The following is a 15,293-nucleotide window of genomic DNA, read 5'->3' on the forward strand; positions in this document are numbered from 1 at the left end:
ACAATCTTGTGGGTAATTTCACCTACAAGTTGGATAAATTCTTTCAGAATTGTCCATTCAAATATTCATACCAATAGAAACTTGCAGGTTTCTAGGTAGTATAATGACATAATAATTCTGATCAAATAAATCATTGCGTGTGGGTCTAAAAAAGAAATATTTCTCCCGGATATTGATTAATGGAAAAAAGTTTCTATAAAGAGTTCATTGAAAAAAATATTTACATACATACATAAGTACACTTATTCTAATTTTATGATACTATTTATGTTTAAATATGTTTAAATATTTCCCACGAGTCATTTCTTTGGCCTCTTCCAACCCCAGTTGGTACGCTGTATCGTGGAGTTTTTTAACTTCGGTAATAAGACCAGTCATTGAAAGGTTACCCAGCTCTGAAATAAAATGAGTAAACAGTTGCGTTAATCAAGGTCTTAAGTCTCGAAGAGAATATGCGATTCAAGGCAAAAAAAAGTGAGTTTGAGACACTTACGATGGAGTTTATTTATATCATCAGCTGCAAGAGTCGCTGACCACGAAGGTGGTTCGGTTTGTGGAGAATTTTGAGCGACGTATTCGTTCACACCTGGAACTTCATCATTCGCTGATATAAACTACCTTTTATAAACAAAAAATTATGGAAATGTAAGGGCTTGGGCAATCCAATGGTGAACTCACTTTGTTCGGGCCACAGGTCCGGCGATGCTCGATCCAATTTTTCCAAGCTCATCAGACTCTCGTCAACCGCGAGCAGCTCTGAAAAATAAAACATCAGGCATTCGCTTCTTGTTTCCCACACTTGGTTGAAATTTTAAATTTAATTCTAACCTGTTTCGTTCGCGGGTTCCTCGGTCGCCATTTTGCTCATTACTTCATTTCCCGCTCTCTGCGGCTGGTTCAATCATATTTCAAACGGAGACGATATGGCGGCCTTGTATACGTGACTGAAGAATATATATCTATATCAGTATGCATTAAGGGTATGTATTTATTCGATCTATCCGAATCGTGAATAGACCACGAATCAAGGCACGAATAGACTAGCGTCTAGCTGAAAATTCGTCGCTCTCGCGAACGATGCGATCTTGATGGCGGATATTTGAATTAAAAAAAATGGCCACCGAGCCGTGATGCGAAAAGTAGCGAGTTCTGCTCTGTTTCCTCGTCGTGTTTTTATGCTCATCGACTTCCGCCGTTCCATAAATCCATTCTGACGTGTAGAAGACGTGTACCAAAAGTCAAACGCCATTCACGTCTGTTAGGTTAAGTTCGTTTCTTAAAATTCATATTTATACCAACGTGTTTTCAACATGCTTGATCTTTTCACAATATTCAGCAAAGGCGGTATAGTACTTTGGTGTTTTCAAAGTACTACACAAATATTTACACCAAGTGTCAACGCGTTGATTCGCAGTGTTATTTTACAGGCAAGTATTCAAAACAACATTATTACAATTGCGAAGTGTTGACTTAATTTACATTCATTGAAATTAACTGGTTATCTAAGATGTTATATATTGTGCTTGTCATGCTTGACAAGGTCTTGAATCGTCGGAACCACTGATTGGAATATCTAAGCTTGGACGACTTTTCAGCCTTAACATATGGCAATGAATTTGTACTGGCTTGAATTTTGGTTCCTTTAACTTTACAAAAATCATGTTATTGATCAAGCATCCACTGTATGAGAAAAGGATCAGCCTAATTATTTGACCTTTCAGTAACGGTATAATTCATACCAAAATCAATTGGCATATTATTCACAGGAGAGAACAGGCACTCATACGTTTGACCATGATTCGTTGCGACTTCAATACAAGTTGGACAATGAATTTGAGCTTGTATTTGTGGTGGCATATCAGAAGATACTCCAGTTATCCTATGTGGATAAATTTCTTTCCGACGTACATCTTGAGTTCAGAGATCGTTACAAAAATGAGTTAGCCAAATCACAGTGGTTTTCTAATTTCAACTTCAAGAATAGCTATGATGCCATACTAGCAGCTGCTGAACAATGGGGAAAACACCAGGCTAAACTTCCAAAGCAGATGCGTACATTCGATGAAAGTATTAAATCAAAGAAAACTGTCGCTAGTATGATTGAAAGGAAGGATGACAAGGACAACAAAAAACAGGGTAATATATTTCGCTATTTCACCTGAGAATCGAAACTTAACTGTTTCATCTGGGTATTTACCCCAGTTTGTAAAATTTTGCAAGTATTTCTTATTTAGTAGTCTTACATATCAGAATAGGAAACTTGTATAATTAGTTGGATACAATTGTGATGCTTTGGGTACATTTCATTAACATTTGCGATGCTTCGTTTCATAAGGCTTTACTAACTTGGTACTTTTAGGAAAGAAGAAGAAGGGGATTTTTTCCAATGATGATAGTCTTCGTAAGTGGCAACTGTTATCATTGTTGTGTGAATCTAGTTACTAACATCGGATTGGCTTTTCACATCAATTTATTTTTCTTACTATAACTAATTCCTAAATGTTTTTCATCTGCTGGTGATTTTGAATGCAAGGATGTGGCGACATTGCGCAAGATTTTTAAATTTGTGGAAAATCGTATAGTGTTAACTCAAATTTTACTCATGGAATTTTTCAGTGAAAATTCAAGAACCCGTCAAACCAGATGTACCAAAACAATCTCCAGTTACAAATGGAGAATTGGACGAAGAAACTCTCCTAGCTAATAGACTCAAACTTGTACAAAAAATAGCTGGGCCAAAAAAGAAAGCCGATAAACAGTAAGAATTTTCTAAAATTTTGCGTTTTGCTATAGAATAGTGATAGTGAAATTAACAAGCAACAGCTTCATTTGAAAATATTTTCCACGTCTTACAAAAGTCTCATACAAAATTTGTGTAAAATTTGTAGAAAGAGCCCGAAACCCGAAAAAACTGGAAAACAGCCCCGAAAATGGGAATTGGGAGGTACGAACAAAGACTTGGTCAACTTGGAACTGGAACGTACAACAGATAAACGTGAAGATGTTGAGAATATTATTCAAGCAGATACTTCTGTAAGTGTTTTACTGCAGATTAGGAAAGCTCTGGTACCAGCTAATTTCACAAAAATTTTTAGATGGTCGGTAAAATGAAGCCTGGAATTCAGGATTTGGAAGTTGAAGATGAGCCTGAAGATGTGAAAAAGCAATCACAGAAACCTGGAGGTGTATTTTCCATCTTTAAAGGACTTGTCGGGAATAAATCCTTAACCAAAGAAGATATGCTGCCGGCATTAGACAAGTTCAAAGATCATTTGATATCTAAGAATGTTGCCGCTGATATTGCATACAAGTTGTGTGAATCTGTGAGCACTAAATTAGAGGGAAAAGTATTAGGTACATTCGACAGCGTTGCTAGTACGGTAAAAAATACACTGACTGAAGCTTTGGTACAAATTTTATCACCGAAAAGAAGAGTGGATATACTGAGAGATGCGTATGAAGCTAAGAAAAATAACAGACCTTACGTGATGACATTTTGCGGCGTTAACGGTGTTGGAAAGTCAACGAACTTGGCAAAAATCTGTTTTTGGCTGATTGAAAATAATTTCAGAGTGCTAATTGCCGCTTGTGACACTTTCAGGTAACATTAACTCTTCTCTTTTCACTATCATGCATTAATATCATCGAATATTAGTAACGGTTTAACAAGAGTTCATCATCTTCATCACTTACACGCAGAGCTGGTGCTGTAGAGCAATTGCGGACCCACACACGGCACTTAAACGCCCTACACCCACCTGAGAAGCATAACAATCAAACAATGGTGCAACTGTACGAAAAGGGGTACGGAAAAGATGCTGCTGGGATAGCCATGGAGGCGATACGTTTTGCCAAAGATGCTAGAATCGACATTGTCCTTGTAGATACTGCTGGGAGGATGCAGGACAATGAACCGTTGATGCGAGCTTTGACAAAGTTGATTAAAGTCAACGAGCCAGATTTGGTCCTATTTGTGGGCGAGGCTTTGGTCGGCAACGAGGCTGTTGATCAATTGGTCAAATTTAATCAGGCTCTAGCAGATTACAGCAGTTCCGTTAATCCGCATATCATCGACGGCATTGTCTTGACTAAATTCGACACAATCGACGATAAGGTACCGCAAGCCGAACTTTTCCCCACTCTGTAAATGTGGAATACCGAATAGAATAATTAATGCTATCTGTATGTGTTTTGTGAAAATATTTTTGATTTTAAGAGTGCCAGTTTTGGCCAATATTTTTTTGTTTTTGACAAAGTTTTCTTTAACTCGCAGGTGGGTGCTGCTATTTCTATGACGTATATAACTGGTCAGCCAATTGTATTCGTTGGAACTGGTCAAACATATATCGATTTGAAAGCGCTAAACGCTAAGGCTGTTGTTCATGCCTTGATGAAATAGGTTTGTAATTAAAAGAAAATTTTATCAATTTATGTAACATACATTTTTTCGCACTTATGTGTTGGTAATTATACATTTCATTATGATACAAACACATACTTAACATACGAACATACATACTCGCATAAGTATAACATCTATACTGTATATTTCGCTTTTCAAAAATTCACAGTAAAAATTATTCTATAACATAGTGAAATTTAAGATATGCAATAATCGCGACGTACATTTAATACGTTATTCGTGTTATGACGTCGATGAAAATAGGTTTCGACAATTTATTATTTTTACTCTATAAAACGGTGAAGAGTACAGCGTTGCAAATCCTGTTTGTAACATTTTTAGGGTCATAATGTAATGGTAGATGAAAATGATTATTTATTGTATAGATACATTTAACGAACAATTTTATAAGAAAAGTTGAATAAAAATAAATGCAATTCTTATTTTATGGTCATTTGTTAATAAACACTGAGGTAAAATTGAACCAATCTACTCAACATGCGTAACATTTCGACTAATTTAAGGTTTGCTATAACTTTTTCTAAGGTTCCGTGACTTGCTATTCATCTGTGTACGAAGCTCAATTTACAGCGAGGAAATTCCGTTCATTATTTATTTTTCGTACGATAAAACGAATTTAAATAATATGCACGCGTACATTGCACAGTCATCCAGTCATGTATATACTGATTTTACTTACTCTCGTCCTTCGTTGACATTTGAGGTGAAGAATTAACTAAAGGCTTTAAATGCCATTATTTTCGAAACAAATAACTCTGCAGCGAGAAAAAAGCAAAACAGTTCTGCGTTTTTCTTTTGATTTTGAAATTTCTGGTTGCTAGTACTTACAACCTCTTCTAATTCCCCTCAACATTTATTCATCAAATGGAACCCATCGGTAACTGTTCGTCTGCGGATCGCTTGTCCTCCTTTCGTTCTGTTTGTTCCTCTTCGAGTTCCCAGTTTGCCGCATCGTCAAACTTCAGTTCTTCCGGAATAGTGCCGAAAATTGGTAACTTTATAATCAGCCCTTGAAGAAATTAAATTCACCATTGTTAATATCGAGAATTACCGGACAATAGAACTCCACAAAATATCTACCGGTATATACATCGTATACAGTATTTCACTGAAATCCATCATTTGCCCTATGAAATATATTTTTACCTGTTACTAGCCCCGTCACAATAGCAATTAACATGGTAACCAGGAGCGTTAGCAACTGATATCCCGCTTGCTGGCCAGCCGTCCTATCCTGACCCGGTTTTACCCGATAATCCTCATTGATTTCATTCAGCTCTTTTTGCGACGAAGGTGCTCTTGCTTCGAATATCTATATCGGCATCAAATCAGAGTTTTAAATTTTGGATATTGATTGAGAGGCGGAAATGTATGATGAGAAATCGACGTGGAATTTGTGGAAATTCCTTTGAATCGTATTAATTCAGCTGATCCGTAATCCACGGATGGATTCTGAGGCCAGACTGTTGCTTCCTTTCTTACCTCGTAGAGCGAATAACGATAGTCTTCCAGCGTCGCGAGGCCCGCCATAAGCGCTCCGAATATTCCAGCAAGAACACCGGGCATCCCGTGTAAATTGTGAACGCCACAGGTGTCATGAATTCGTAAGAATTTTTGTATCAATGGCTGAAACGGTTGAACAAACGTGAATGAGAATGATTTCATTTTCGAAAAATGCGTCCGAGGCTCGAACTTGAAAAGTGGGATGTTGGGGAGAAGCTTATAGCCTTTGATCCAACTTTGATTTACACACGAGTTTTAGAAAAACACTTCTAATACCTCTCTATACGGCATTTCGCTATAACAGCATTTTCTAACCATATCCATAACCAAATAATTTGTATTTAAGCATTATTATAGAAAATCAAAAGAATAAAATGCTTCGTGAACTAAAAAACTATTATTTTGTAAAACATCGGAATAGATCCAATTGAATTTGTAAGGGCTTGTGTAAAAAATAAAACTTTCCCGCAACGTATATATCTAGGCCGTAAAGCGAGGTAAGGATGTATATGGAATTGCACTAACCGTCAAGTATTTATAGCCGAGAACGCTGAGCGCTCCCGCAACAGATCCAATTATAAGTGCACCGAAGGGTTCGCACATCATCCCTGAAACATTGAGGAGATATAGGTTGACTATTGATGCTGATTGACAATTCTTCCTTCGCTCTTCCAATCATCTCCGGTAATGATATAATTTACCTGCTGCTGTGCCAATGGCGACACCCCCGGCGAGGGTTGAATTTTGTACGTGAACCATATTGAATTTATTGTTTTTCGATACGAGAGCCGACGTTGCAAACGCCATAACGCAGCTACCGGCTATCGAGAGTAAAGTGTTGATGATCGCTCTCTGCTGATCGTCGCCGTGCAGCGCAGCGCTGTTGAAAGAGGGCCAGAACAGCCACAGGAATATCGTACCTGTTGAAAAAAATTTCCATTTCCCAGTGTAGGTATAGTCTAGAGCCTAGCGAGGTTCGACTTAGGGTTAATCCATCTCTCGAGTACCTATCATCGCGAATATGTCCGACTGATAATTGGAACCTTCCAAGGGATGCTCCTTCGGTGCTTCTTTGTACCCGAGAACGAAGCTAATGGCCAGGCCAAAATACGCCCCAAAAACGTGAACGTACATGCTGTCCCCAGCGTCGACCGCCTGTAATTTTCATCATTGGAAGTGTACATGTTAAGTGGATACGTATTATAGCTTAGGGCCCAGCTGATGCGTACGTTCGACCTAAACTTTGCAAGATGTTGCAGTTCCAATATCTGCCAAGTAACTAAAACGTGTTTAATCTTACCTTGAAGTGATGCTCTCCTATGTACTTGTTGATAGTGTAAACGACAAGTTCTATCACCCCCATGAATATCAACTGCATGTAAGTCGTTTTGCCCAAAAGTGCTCCCATGGAAATTAAGGGAGCAGCCACGGCGACGTCGGCGCTGAGCAAACTGTTAAGGAATTTTAAAGTTTTATGAAAATTCAAAGTGTCCTGCATGGAAGGAGGTTGGAAAGGTATATCGAATGGTATGGAATGTTTAAGCGAGATACTCGTACCTCTGCAAAGACAATGGTGCTTTGCCGGATTCTTTCGACAAGTATAATACTCCCTGACAGAGTATTGCGACTTGGATTAAAATTGCGGCGACGAGAAATGTGAGGCCAACCGCGCTCTGTCCGTATCTTCGTAAAAAAGTCATCAGGAAACCGAATCCAACCCATATCATTACGTGAACATCTTGATACACTGGAATTTTTTTCAAAAAGGAATCAATAAACAAGTTAAGCTCGTGCCGTTTTGAAAGAAAACATTATCGTTACACATGTTTCTGTTCCATTCTTTTGTGCCTACACTGTAAAAAAAAAAACAAACAAAAAACACGGTGTGGGCTTCTATAGAATATTTTTTACAGTCAATCTAACACTACTTGATGTCAATCAAATACTAGCTGTCATTAATGTGACACTATCAGACGTTCAAGTTTTGAATTGACCACAAAAATTGTTTTATAGTAGTCCATTCCGGCTATTTTTAGTCACAGTTTAGTTTTTAACACCGCCGATATTATACAGTATATAAACAGTTTGTCTGTTGCGCTCTCTCCGATTCGTTCAATTATACGTTCATCACACGTTTCGGTTGATTTATGATTTTCTGTGAACAGCGATATTGATGTCCCTACTGAAAATCATCATGTTTTTACCCTTTCAAGCATATTTTCTTATATTTCAGATATTTCCGTGAAACTTCGTATAAAGGGGTTTTTGACGGTGCTGATAACGAATCTGACTTTGGATTCTAAAAATGCAATAAATTGTAGACCGCCATATTAAATCCGCCATCTTGGATGAGGAATTTTAAAAATCTAATGTCAGATTCGTTATCAGTGTCCCCAAAAACCTCACGGTGTTGATTTCTCCGAAAAAATCACTTTTCGTTTATAATTGTTTTCTTTATAAAACAATAACAATAAATATTTGTGTTTGCTGGATATTTTTTCTATATTCCGCAACATCTCCGCTACCAACAAAATACAAAAGACTCGATAGTGATCCGTTAATTACAGAATAAAAGGCCAAAAAGTGATGAAATTTATGTGGTACCTTTCAAGAACCACCGACAGTCTCAAAGGGTTAAATCATATAATATTATGACCGAAACCAACGTGTAATTTATCATATGATTTATCAAGTAAACTCGAGAAAAATGCATAAGAAATGACGTGATGACTCAGAAAAAAAACTTACGCGCGTAAGCTCGGGGCGCGTCGTCCTCTTGATTCCCGTTCAAGTACGGATGAGCGCTGTTTTCCACGGAACGAGCGTTCGATTTCCGCGCGTATTGGTAAAGCCCAAGAAATCCAACGATAATAATCCCCTCGAAGAATATCAGACCGATACCGTGTGCGAAACGTGCCATTCTAACCGTGGCGGTGTCTCCGTTTCGGCGACTTTTTGATTGTCTGTCATTTTTCAATTGTGCCATGTTTCTAAACTACTGAACGTCTTTCCTTTGCGGTAATTCTTACTTTATTTCAAATCTACTCACAAGAGCAACTGGTGGAGGGGGGAAGGGGGGGGGGGGAGGTCTGTTGGCAGTACGATTTTCCACGAATGTATACTTCTCAGGAAAAAAAAGAAATTTATTTATTTTTTTAAAACAAACAAACAAACTCACCAAGACTTATGCAAATAGATAAAAACCGTCTGTGTAGCGCAAATCAAACGCCAACACAACTTGATTACGTGATAAATTTTTAGGAAATTGGCGTTACTTAGTATATATATTTACAAGTCAAGAGATAATTATTATCTCTGAACTATAGTCGACCCGAGGCACTTTAAATGAGTCTGCGTTGCTCAACTTTCGTTACATACGCGATTGAATTTGAATAATATGTAGATTTATTGACAGTGAAAATTTCGTCTTTTTTTTCAGTTAGCTTTGGACTTGAAATTTCAGGCCACACTTATCGCTTTTTACTCGCGTTATTCTTTCTTGTCAATATGCAATTATTGAATAGAATATTCGAATTTTGAGGTGGCTTTTCTTGTGGGTCAGAGATACTTTTGTACTTATCAGAGAATACTTAAACCACTCATTTCGCAATTTTTTAACAGTAGATCACGACTCTTATGATACGGTTAGAATCAAATGCAGGCTTTACGGTTTCTTCGAAAATCTTTTAGCTACGACTCGACGGATCTACGCCGTGTATGATGTTACAATTATGATTTAGACGAAATAATATATCACATCACACACCTTGGTCGAAGCCAATGTTCAACTGAATTTTACGGACGTTTCAAACGTTTGGTATTGAATCTCACGATCAGTTTCCAAATCCTTGGGACGAAAATATGCGAATACAAATGCCGAATGGTATATACAAGTGATTGGTGAGATAAGAGAACAATATTCTTCTTATTGTCGCATGATCTTAAACGTATCCTATTTATAAGTATTCAATACATAGTTTAGAAATTTATCTATACCTTTATCTCGAACGTAGATCATCTCCATAAATTACGCTAATATAACATGGACTCTCCATTGTAGGATAGAGTCCTGGTACAAATTCAACTTGGTACAAATAATAATTTTACAGGACTCTGCGAAGATGTGTCCGCAGCACTTTGGGGATTGGGCGCTAAATCATTAGACAATATCGCAAGATTCCGTTCTTGAAGTCACCTGTTTTCTAATACATTTCTATAATTTCCGGTTGAAGTATTGCTGAACATTTTTTTCGCCGTTATATTTTGTTACATAAAATTGTTGTTCTGCCAAATGAATAGTGTCATTCATGCGTGTCCGCATTGTTTCGTTAGATGTTTGCCAAATTCCACCGTATCTTGCGGCCCTGAGGATTATCCTCGCCAAGATATTTTGAATAACAGATGAAACTTAACTTTGCATACTTTTCTTTTATGCATTAAGTACGGGCAATTCTGCGCGCAGTATTTTTTGTAAGAAATTGTTTTTTAGAAACACACAGTATAGAATTTTAATAAGAATATGTAAGTGACTGGGAATTTGTTCGATATCGAGAATGCTTTTATTGTTTTAAACATTTTTGCAGAAACATAATATTAACTTGCGGAAAGAGCCTCAAACTGCTTGAGCCAAGCTTCGAGCTTTCTTAATTTCGACAGACGACGTTAATATCGGGGCCCAGAATTCGTTTGGGCTTTAAATAATTACTGTCCCCATTGCTCGAGAAATCCCGTGGGAAATATATAATGTATATATATACGAGAAACATCGAGCCTGAGAGTCGTTGAATCTTAAGCCGGCAGTATAGTAGACAAGTTCGTTGGGTTCCCCTTCTCAGTTTCAATTTCCCTTTTCTCTTCCGATTCCATTCTCATTGCTTCGAATCCTGATTCGCTCAAGTCGTTCATTTCGCACGTCGGAATTCAGGGATCCGGAGTCAAACTGCCCGAGATTAATTCAATCAGCAATATTTTCGCCATCGAGGCATTGGAAAATATGCGAAACGATTGCCAACCGGCGTGAAACAGTCGTACGATATTTATACCTACTATTTTTGGCAAAACTCTGGCTTTCACGAAACGTAGACAACGATTTATATTCAGTTAATTCTTTCAGGTTACTCCAGTGCCTGCGGCGACCGGAAATTGCTTAGGTGATCACTGATCAAAGAACGAGGAGAGAACGCGCAACGGACAAGCGGGTAAGCCACGACTTTCATCGATTAAATCGATCGTAGATTTTGCACACAAGAATTGTATATACGATTCAACAACTTTCGGCAAAACAATAGCGCTGAGAACACAAGACGTTAAGTTTAATTTCACGTCCCGTCGTGTAAACGGTCTTTATTACACCAATAATTACTATCGGCGAGAGAAAACTCTTGTTAAACACTTAAAGCCTCTGCGATTACGCGCTAAATCCGCACAGCTGTTATCGCATTTGCAAGCTGGTAACACTTACGTTGTGTTGTTATAATCGAATGTTGTTTTGCTCAAAATAACCTCCATGTTTGCTAATTATTACTAGTCTAACATCTTTCACCACACACCTGTATTATTTATTAGTTCGTACGGCAGGTGGGCAGGTGGGTGTGTGTTTGAACATGAAGTTATTCGAGTTAATAACATTATTACGAATAGCGAAGCGCAGAAACAGTTTCACACATTTACATCGGATAATATAATGATAATATGGGGATAAACAAAGTCTTCGACGTACTTGGGTAGATCCTGATCTGGCCATTCTCGTTGTCAGGATCGGTCACGTTCTCGTCACTCCTACTTTTGGGTCTGGCCTCCGAGTCGTATTTCATGAGTGTGCCCATTAGCACGACTATCACGATTTGTAGTGCAAACAACTGAAGCACCTGCCTCGTCATTCCACCGGGCAAATGCATCCCCTGAAGGAAATGAAATCGGAAATAAGAACGTCTTGATTTTCTCGAATATTGAAAATCCCATCATTGTTATCCATGCTATACCTTACCTGACCCATGATGAAGTCGCTTTTCAACTCTTTAAACTCGATTTCTTTCCTAAACTTATCCGCACCGATTACGGGCTCCGCACCTTTCAAATGAAACGCGATTCTCTTGGCTACTATTATAAATGTGGCAATAAAAATGCAATTTAGAGAAAACTTGCTATATATACTGGAAAATTTTATCCCCAATTCACGTATATCTATTATGTATATTTCTTCCTGGACTGCTGGATTTAAACTGATCGGGATGCGAGCGAACCTCCCTACCGGATACGCGTTGATCAGCGATGGCCTAACGTTCCTCGCATGCTTCTAATTCGGCACTTTTATCCATCGCCAACCGAGCGACTATCAACGTGCACTTCTCTATCACTGATTCGCTATTGCGCATATATGTGTATATATATATCGTAGATCGCGTGACAAATTATACCCACATCGAGCTATTTCAGACCAAATACCTTCCTACGCAAGCTTTATCCGTCCCTGACAATTAATTCGGACAATGAACGTCGCTCGTGTCACTGCATGCGACCTGTATAAAATTTGACTCGAAGCTCAATACGACACTTTCTGCAATTTGATATACGTTTTAGATCGCGATGACGCTTCTAGCTGTAGGAAAGACAGAACTGCACTGGTACGCATACGACTTCTTTGATTGTCCCCAAGCCGTGCTCATCGCGTCTGCAAATCGATATCAGAGGTTAAATTGATTCCGAAGCCTTTAATTTTAGATTGGAACGAAATCGATATGGCTGTTGTGCAACGCGTGATGATCGAGAGAAAAACATGAAAACAAACGGAGAAACGTGACGTCGTCGGTCGATCAGCCTTTTGCTAATTAATTTTATACTTATTATATATGTATAGGAGTACGAAGGATTTCCTCTGTTTATATTTCCAGCAGTGAAATTCAAATTAGTCTGTGGTGTATGTATATACGTTACTGTAATTAGCGCGAAGCTAATTTTTTTTCCCGGGATCTTTCTTATTATTATACACAACGACGGTAGAAGCGAGAATGCGAACAAATAAGAGCAAACTGTCGTTTATTACAAAATCGTTGGAACGAGTGAATTTCGGGTTACAGAAAAAGAAAATCTCCATGTTTCAATGCGCGTAACTTCCAGTTAAACAATTCGTCCGCCTTTTTCTTTTTTCCCAACTAATATTCGCGAATTGCTATTGGCTTAGGGCCAAATTGCTTGCAGAAATTCGTACGGCACGAAATTCGTCTCCGCACATACTGTATAAATGGATCTGCCGAGAGACTGGAAAGATTTACTTTTATCGCTTTAACTTAGAATTTTAAACTTCAAACGGGGGCTCTTCGCCTTTCTACAATACTCTAAATCGATTTGTCCAGATCCTCGCTTCATTTTCTTCGTAGATTCTCATCGTCTTACTGAAGAAAAAGAAGATAAAAAGAAAAAAAAGAAAAAGAATTTGTTTTATTTTATTCCAAATAATTTCTCTATCCAGCCGGTTAGCAGAAACGTATATACATGTATTATAGTAATTTCTCACGCACACTGCGATTAGAATACGATCCGAATTGTCGCAATTTCCAATTCACGTTTGCAGAATTGCAGTCGAGTATCTGCAATGGAATGAATTTATCGTCAACTTTCCCCGGCCGAAAGCGAACAGAAACTGAACGGAACTCCTCGATGTTTATCAATGTTATATAAGTCCGTTATTAGTTGACCGCAATTAGCCTCAATCTAATTTGGTGTATTATGATGTGTTATACTCGCGGAGAATAACTGGACCGCGCAACATAATAGACACTGGAAGAATGATAGAATTATTTTTTTGAAATTGAAAACCACGCGCTTACGGTGCAGTAATTAAGAGAATTAATTGAAAGCGCAACGAGAAGGAATGAGGATTTATCGTGCCACCGATATATGCGATGGAAGCCTCGGTTTCCGCGTAATACAACATTGTGTAAAAAAGAAAATTTCTATCGAACAAACGAATAACATCAATCTGCAGACTGGTAAAAACTCTGTACCTCAGACGTGTAGAAGAGGAAAAATGTACTTACGCTGCTGCGCGTTACTCGAGGGATCGTCTGCAGCGGATAAAAAAACCGAGCGATAAAAAAATGAAATTAAGTGTCGACAAGGTCTTCGTCTGTCGCTGGTCGCAGGAGGTCTGAATATTTTATAACGTGCGTCAGGACGGTGCGGCAGATGTTATTCGTTGTGAATTAGGTTCAAATAGAAAACGAAAACAAATCATAACGATGTGCTCGGCGGAAATCGTTTAACAAGATTTTATTTACGTTCTTATAGGCGTACCGATCTTTTCGTAAATAATCATCACTATTCTCCTCGACACCAGTAAAACGTTGATTTTTCTGTTTCTCTCTCTCTCTAGAATAGTTTAATTTTCGCAAATAATTTATTTCTAGTTCTGATCTTAATTCAGATACGAATATTTATTCAATCTTTTTTTACCAGGGTATAATATGAGAGGGAAAGATGTGATAGAGAAGTGATTTTTTTTTTTTTTTTTTGGTAGCTTTATTTTGTTCTGATTTTTATTAACGTTGATTTTTTTTTTTGTTATTATTTATACTGCTAAAACCTTATAAAAGAACATATGACGCGTATGTTGGAACTGTGGTTTATATTCATTTTATTATATTCATCATATATCTTGGGTAATTCTCAAATTATACATACATCGTGCTAGGTATGATATATGAGACTGTCGTACACTTTTTTTGGAAAATTAATCTTCTACAGTATCACGTAAATATTAAAGAGTATTCATTTTCACTGTAGCCTTTGACATGTACAATATTAAAGTATAATGTGTATAGTAAAAGAGAAAGAAAACGGAAGATTGAAAGAAAATAGTAACAATAAAAAACCATTAAATACATACTGTGCGTTACATAAACATGCAGCGTTTGGAAATCGCGTAGTTTGAAAAAATATTGATAATATGCTAAAAAATATTTTATTCCAAATCTTATTTTTATATAATACGTTATTATACTATAATTAGACTTCATATCGACTCACACAAATAATCGTATATCGCCTCGAGAGATTTTCTTTCACGTATATTTATAATCATATATCGTCGGCAATATACTACTAGAAATCGATCGAAATTACTGCTGCTTTATTTTTGTTTCAATTAACCTTTAATTTAATCTGTTAAATTGCAGTCACACACATAAAGCATTCTTATAAACTAATAGTTGTTTATATTAGTCATTTATTTCTTAATTATTTGATTCCACTATATTCTAATTATATTTATTTTACTCTAAACATTATATCAATTAATTCATCGGGTCTGTTCTTCCCTCCGTCCCTCTGCGTACATTTTATTTCAATCTCCCATCCACCAATCCAAGAA

The 15,293-nt window shown here is 37.4% G+C and overlaps 3 protein-coding genes across 11 annotated transcripts; 1 reads left to right on the plus strand and 2 right to left on the minus strand.

Moving 5' to 3' along the window:
* Nucleotides 1-190: 190 nt before the first annotated feature.
* LOC124412943 (protein lin-52 homolog) lies at nt 191-951 on the minus strand. 6 transcript variants are annotated; one of them, XM_046893176.1, is made up of 4 exons: nt 829-951; nt 679-756; nt 494-604; nt 191-395 (listed from the first exon to the last, which is right to left on the minus strand). In XM_046893176.1, the coding sequence occupies exons 1-4, from the start codon at nt 866-868 to the stop codon at nt 262-264; spliced, it is 363 nt and encodes a 120-aa protein (XP_046749132.1). In that variant the 5' UTR covers nt 869-951; the 3' UTR covers nt 191-261. The 6 variants fall into 6 exon arrangements, with proteins under 6 accessions (XP_046749132.1, XP_046749137.1, XP_046749135.1 ...); XM_046893181.1 differs by having other exon boundaries at nt 191-359; nt 494-586; nt 829-924; XM_046893179.1 differs by having other exon boundaries at nt 191-359; nt 829-924.
* A 227-nt stretch (nt 952-1,178) lies between these two features.
* Nucleotides 1,179-4,421, plus strand: LOC124412882 (signal recognition particle receptor subunit alpha homolog). 2 transcript variants are annotated; one of them, XM_046893077.1, is made up of 8 exons: nt 1,179-1,427; nt 1,767-2,136; nt 2,360-2,401; nt 2,617-2,758; nt 2,889-3,033; nt 3,096-3,601; nt 3,700-4,114; nt 4,274-4,421. In XM_046893077.1, exons 1-8 carry the CDS (start codon nt 1,311-1,313, stop codon nt 4,397-4,399), a joined length of 1,863 nt encoding a protein of 620 aa, XP_046749033.1. In that variant the 5' UTR covers nt 1,179-1,310; the 3' UTR covers nt 4,400-4,421. The 2 variants fall into 2 exon arrangements, with proteins under 2 accessions (XP_046749033.1, XP_046749034.1); XM_046893078.1 differs by lacking the exon at nt 2,360-2,401 and having other exon boundaries at nt 1,180-1,427.
* An 806-nt stretch (nt 4,422-5,227) lies between these two features.
* On the minus strand, nt 5,228-13,983 carry LOC124412884 (ammonium transporter Rh type A). Of its 3 annotated transcripts, none has more exons than XM_046893082.1 (10): nt 13,963-13,983; nt 11,646-11,826; nt 7,484-7,673; nt 7,227-7,377; nt 6,934-7,081; nt 6,628-6,846; nt 6,452-6,534; nt 5,906-6,049; nt 5,570-5,735; nt 5,228-5,432 (listed from the first exon to the last, which is right to left on the minus strand). In XM_046893082.1, exons 2-10 carry the CDS (start codon nt 11,821-11,823, stop codon nt 5,284-5,286), a joined length of 1,428 nt encoding a protein of 475 aa, XP_046749038.1. In that variant the 5' UTR covers nt 11,824-11,826; nt 13,963-13,983; the 3' UTR covers nt 5,228-5,283. The 3 variants fall into 3 exon arrangements, with proteins under 3 accessions (XP_046749038.1, XP_046749037.1, XP_046749036.1); XM_046893081.1 differs by lacking the exon at nt 13,963-13,983 and adding an exon at nt 11,913-11,987; XM_046893080.1 differs by lacking the exons at nt 11,646-11,826; nt 13,963-13,983 and adding an exon at nt 8,675-8,948.
* Between the last annotated feature and the right edge of the window lie 1,310 nt (nt 13,984-15,293).

Source organism: Diprion similis, chromosome 12 (assembly GCF_021155765.1).
Source record: "Diprion similis isolate iyDipSimi1 chromosome 12, iyDipSimi1.1, whole genome shotgun sequence".
Classification (NCBI taxonomy): Eukaryota; Metazoa; Arthropoda; class Insecta; order Hymenoptera; family Diprionidae; genus Diprion; species Diprion similis.

Coding starts and splice junctions, on each gene's coding strand:
- LOC124412943 (XM_046893176.1), bottom strand. CDS start 868: ATGAGCAAAATGGCGACCGAGGAACCCGCGAACGAAACAG. Junction 757..828: donor GGAACCCGCGAACGAAACAG/GTTAGAATTAAA, acceptor TTTATTTTTCAG/AGCTGCTCGCGGTTGACGAG. Junction 605..678: donor GGACCTGTGGCCCGAACAAA/GTGAGTTCACCA, acceptor AGTTTATATCAG/CGAATGATGAAGTTCCAGGT.
- LOC124412882 (XM_046893077.1), top strand. CDS start 1,311: ATGCTTGATCTTTTCACAATATTCAGCAAAGGCGGTATAGTACTTTGG. Junction 1,428..1,766: donor TTCGCAGTGTTATTTTACAG/GCAAGTATTCAA, acceptor TATTATTCACAG/GAGAGAACAGGCACTCATAC. Junction 2,402..2,616: donor TTCCAATGATGATAGTCTTC/GTAAGTGGCAAC, acceptor GGAATTTTTCAG/TGAAAATTCAAGAACCCGTC.
- LOC124412884 (XM_046893080.1), bottom strand. CDS start 8,912: ATGGCACAATTGAAAAATGACAGACAATCAAAAAGTCGCCGAAACGGA. Junction 6,050..6,451: donor TCGGCTATAAATACTTGACG/GTTAGTGCAATT, acceptor CAACCGTTTCAG/CCATTGATACAAAAATTCTT. Junction 5,736..5,905: donor ATCGTTATTCGCTCTACGAG/GTAAGAAAGGAA, acceptor ATGCCGATATAG/ATATTCGAAGCAAGAGCACC.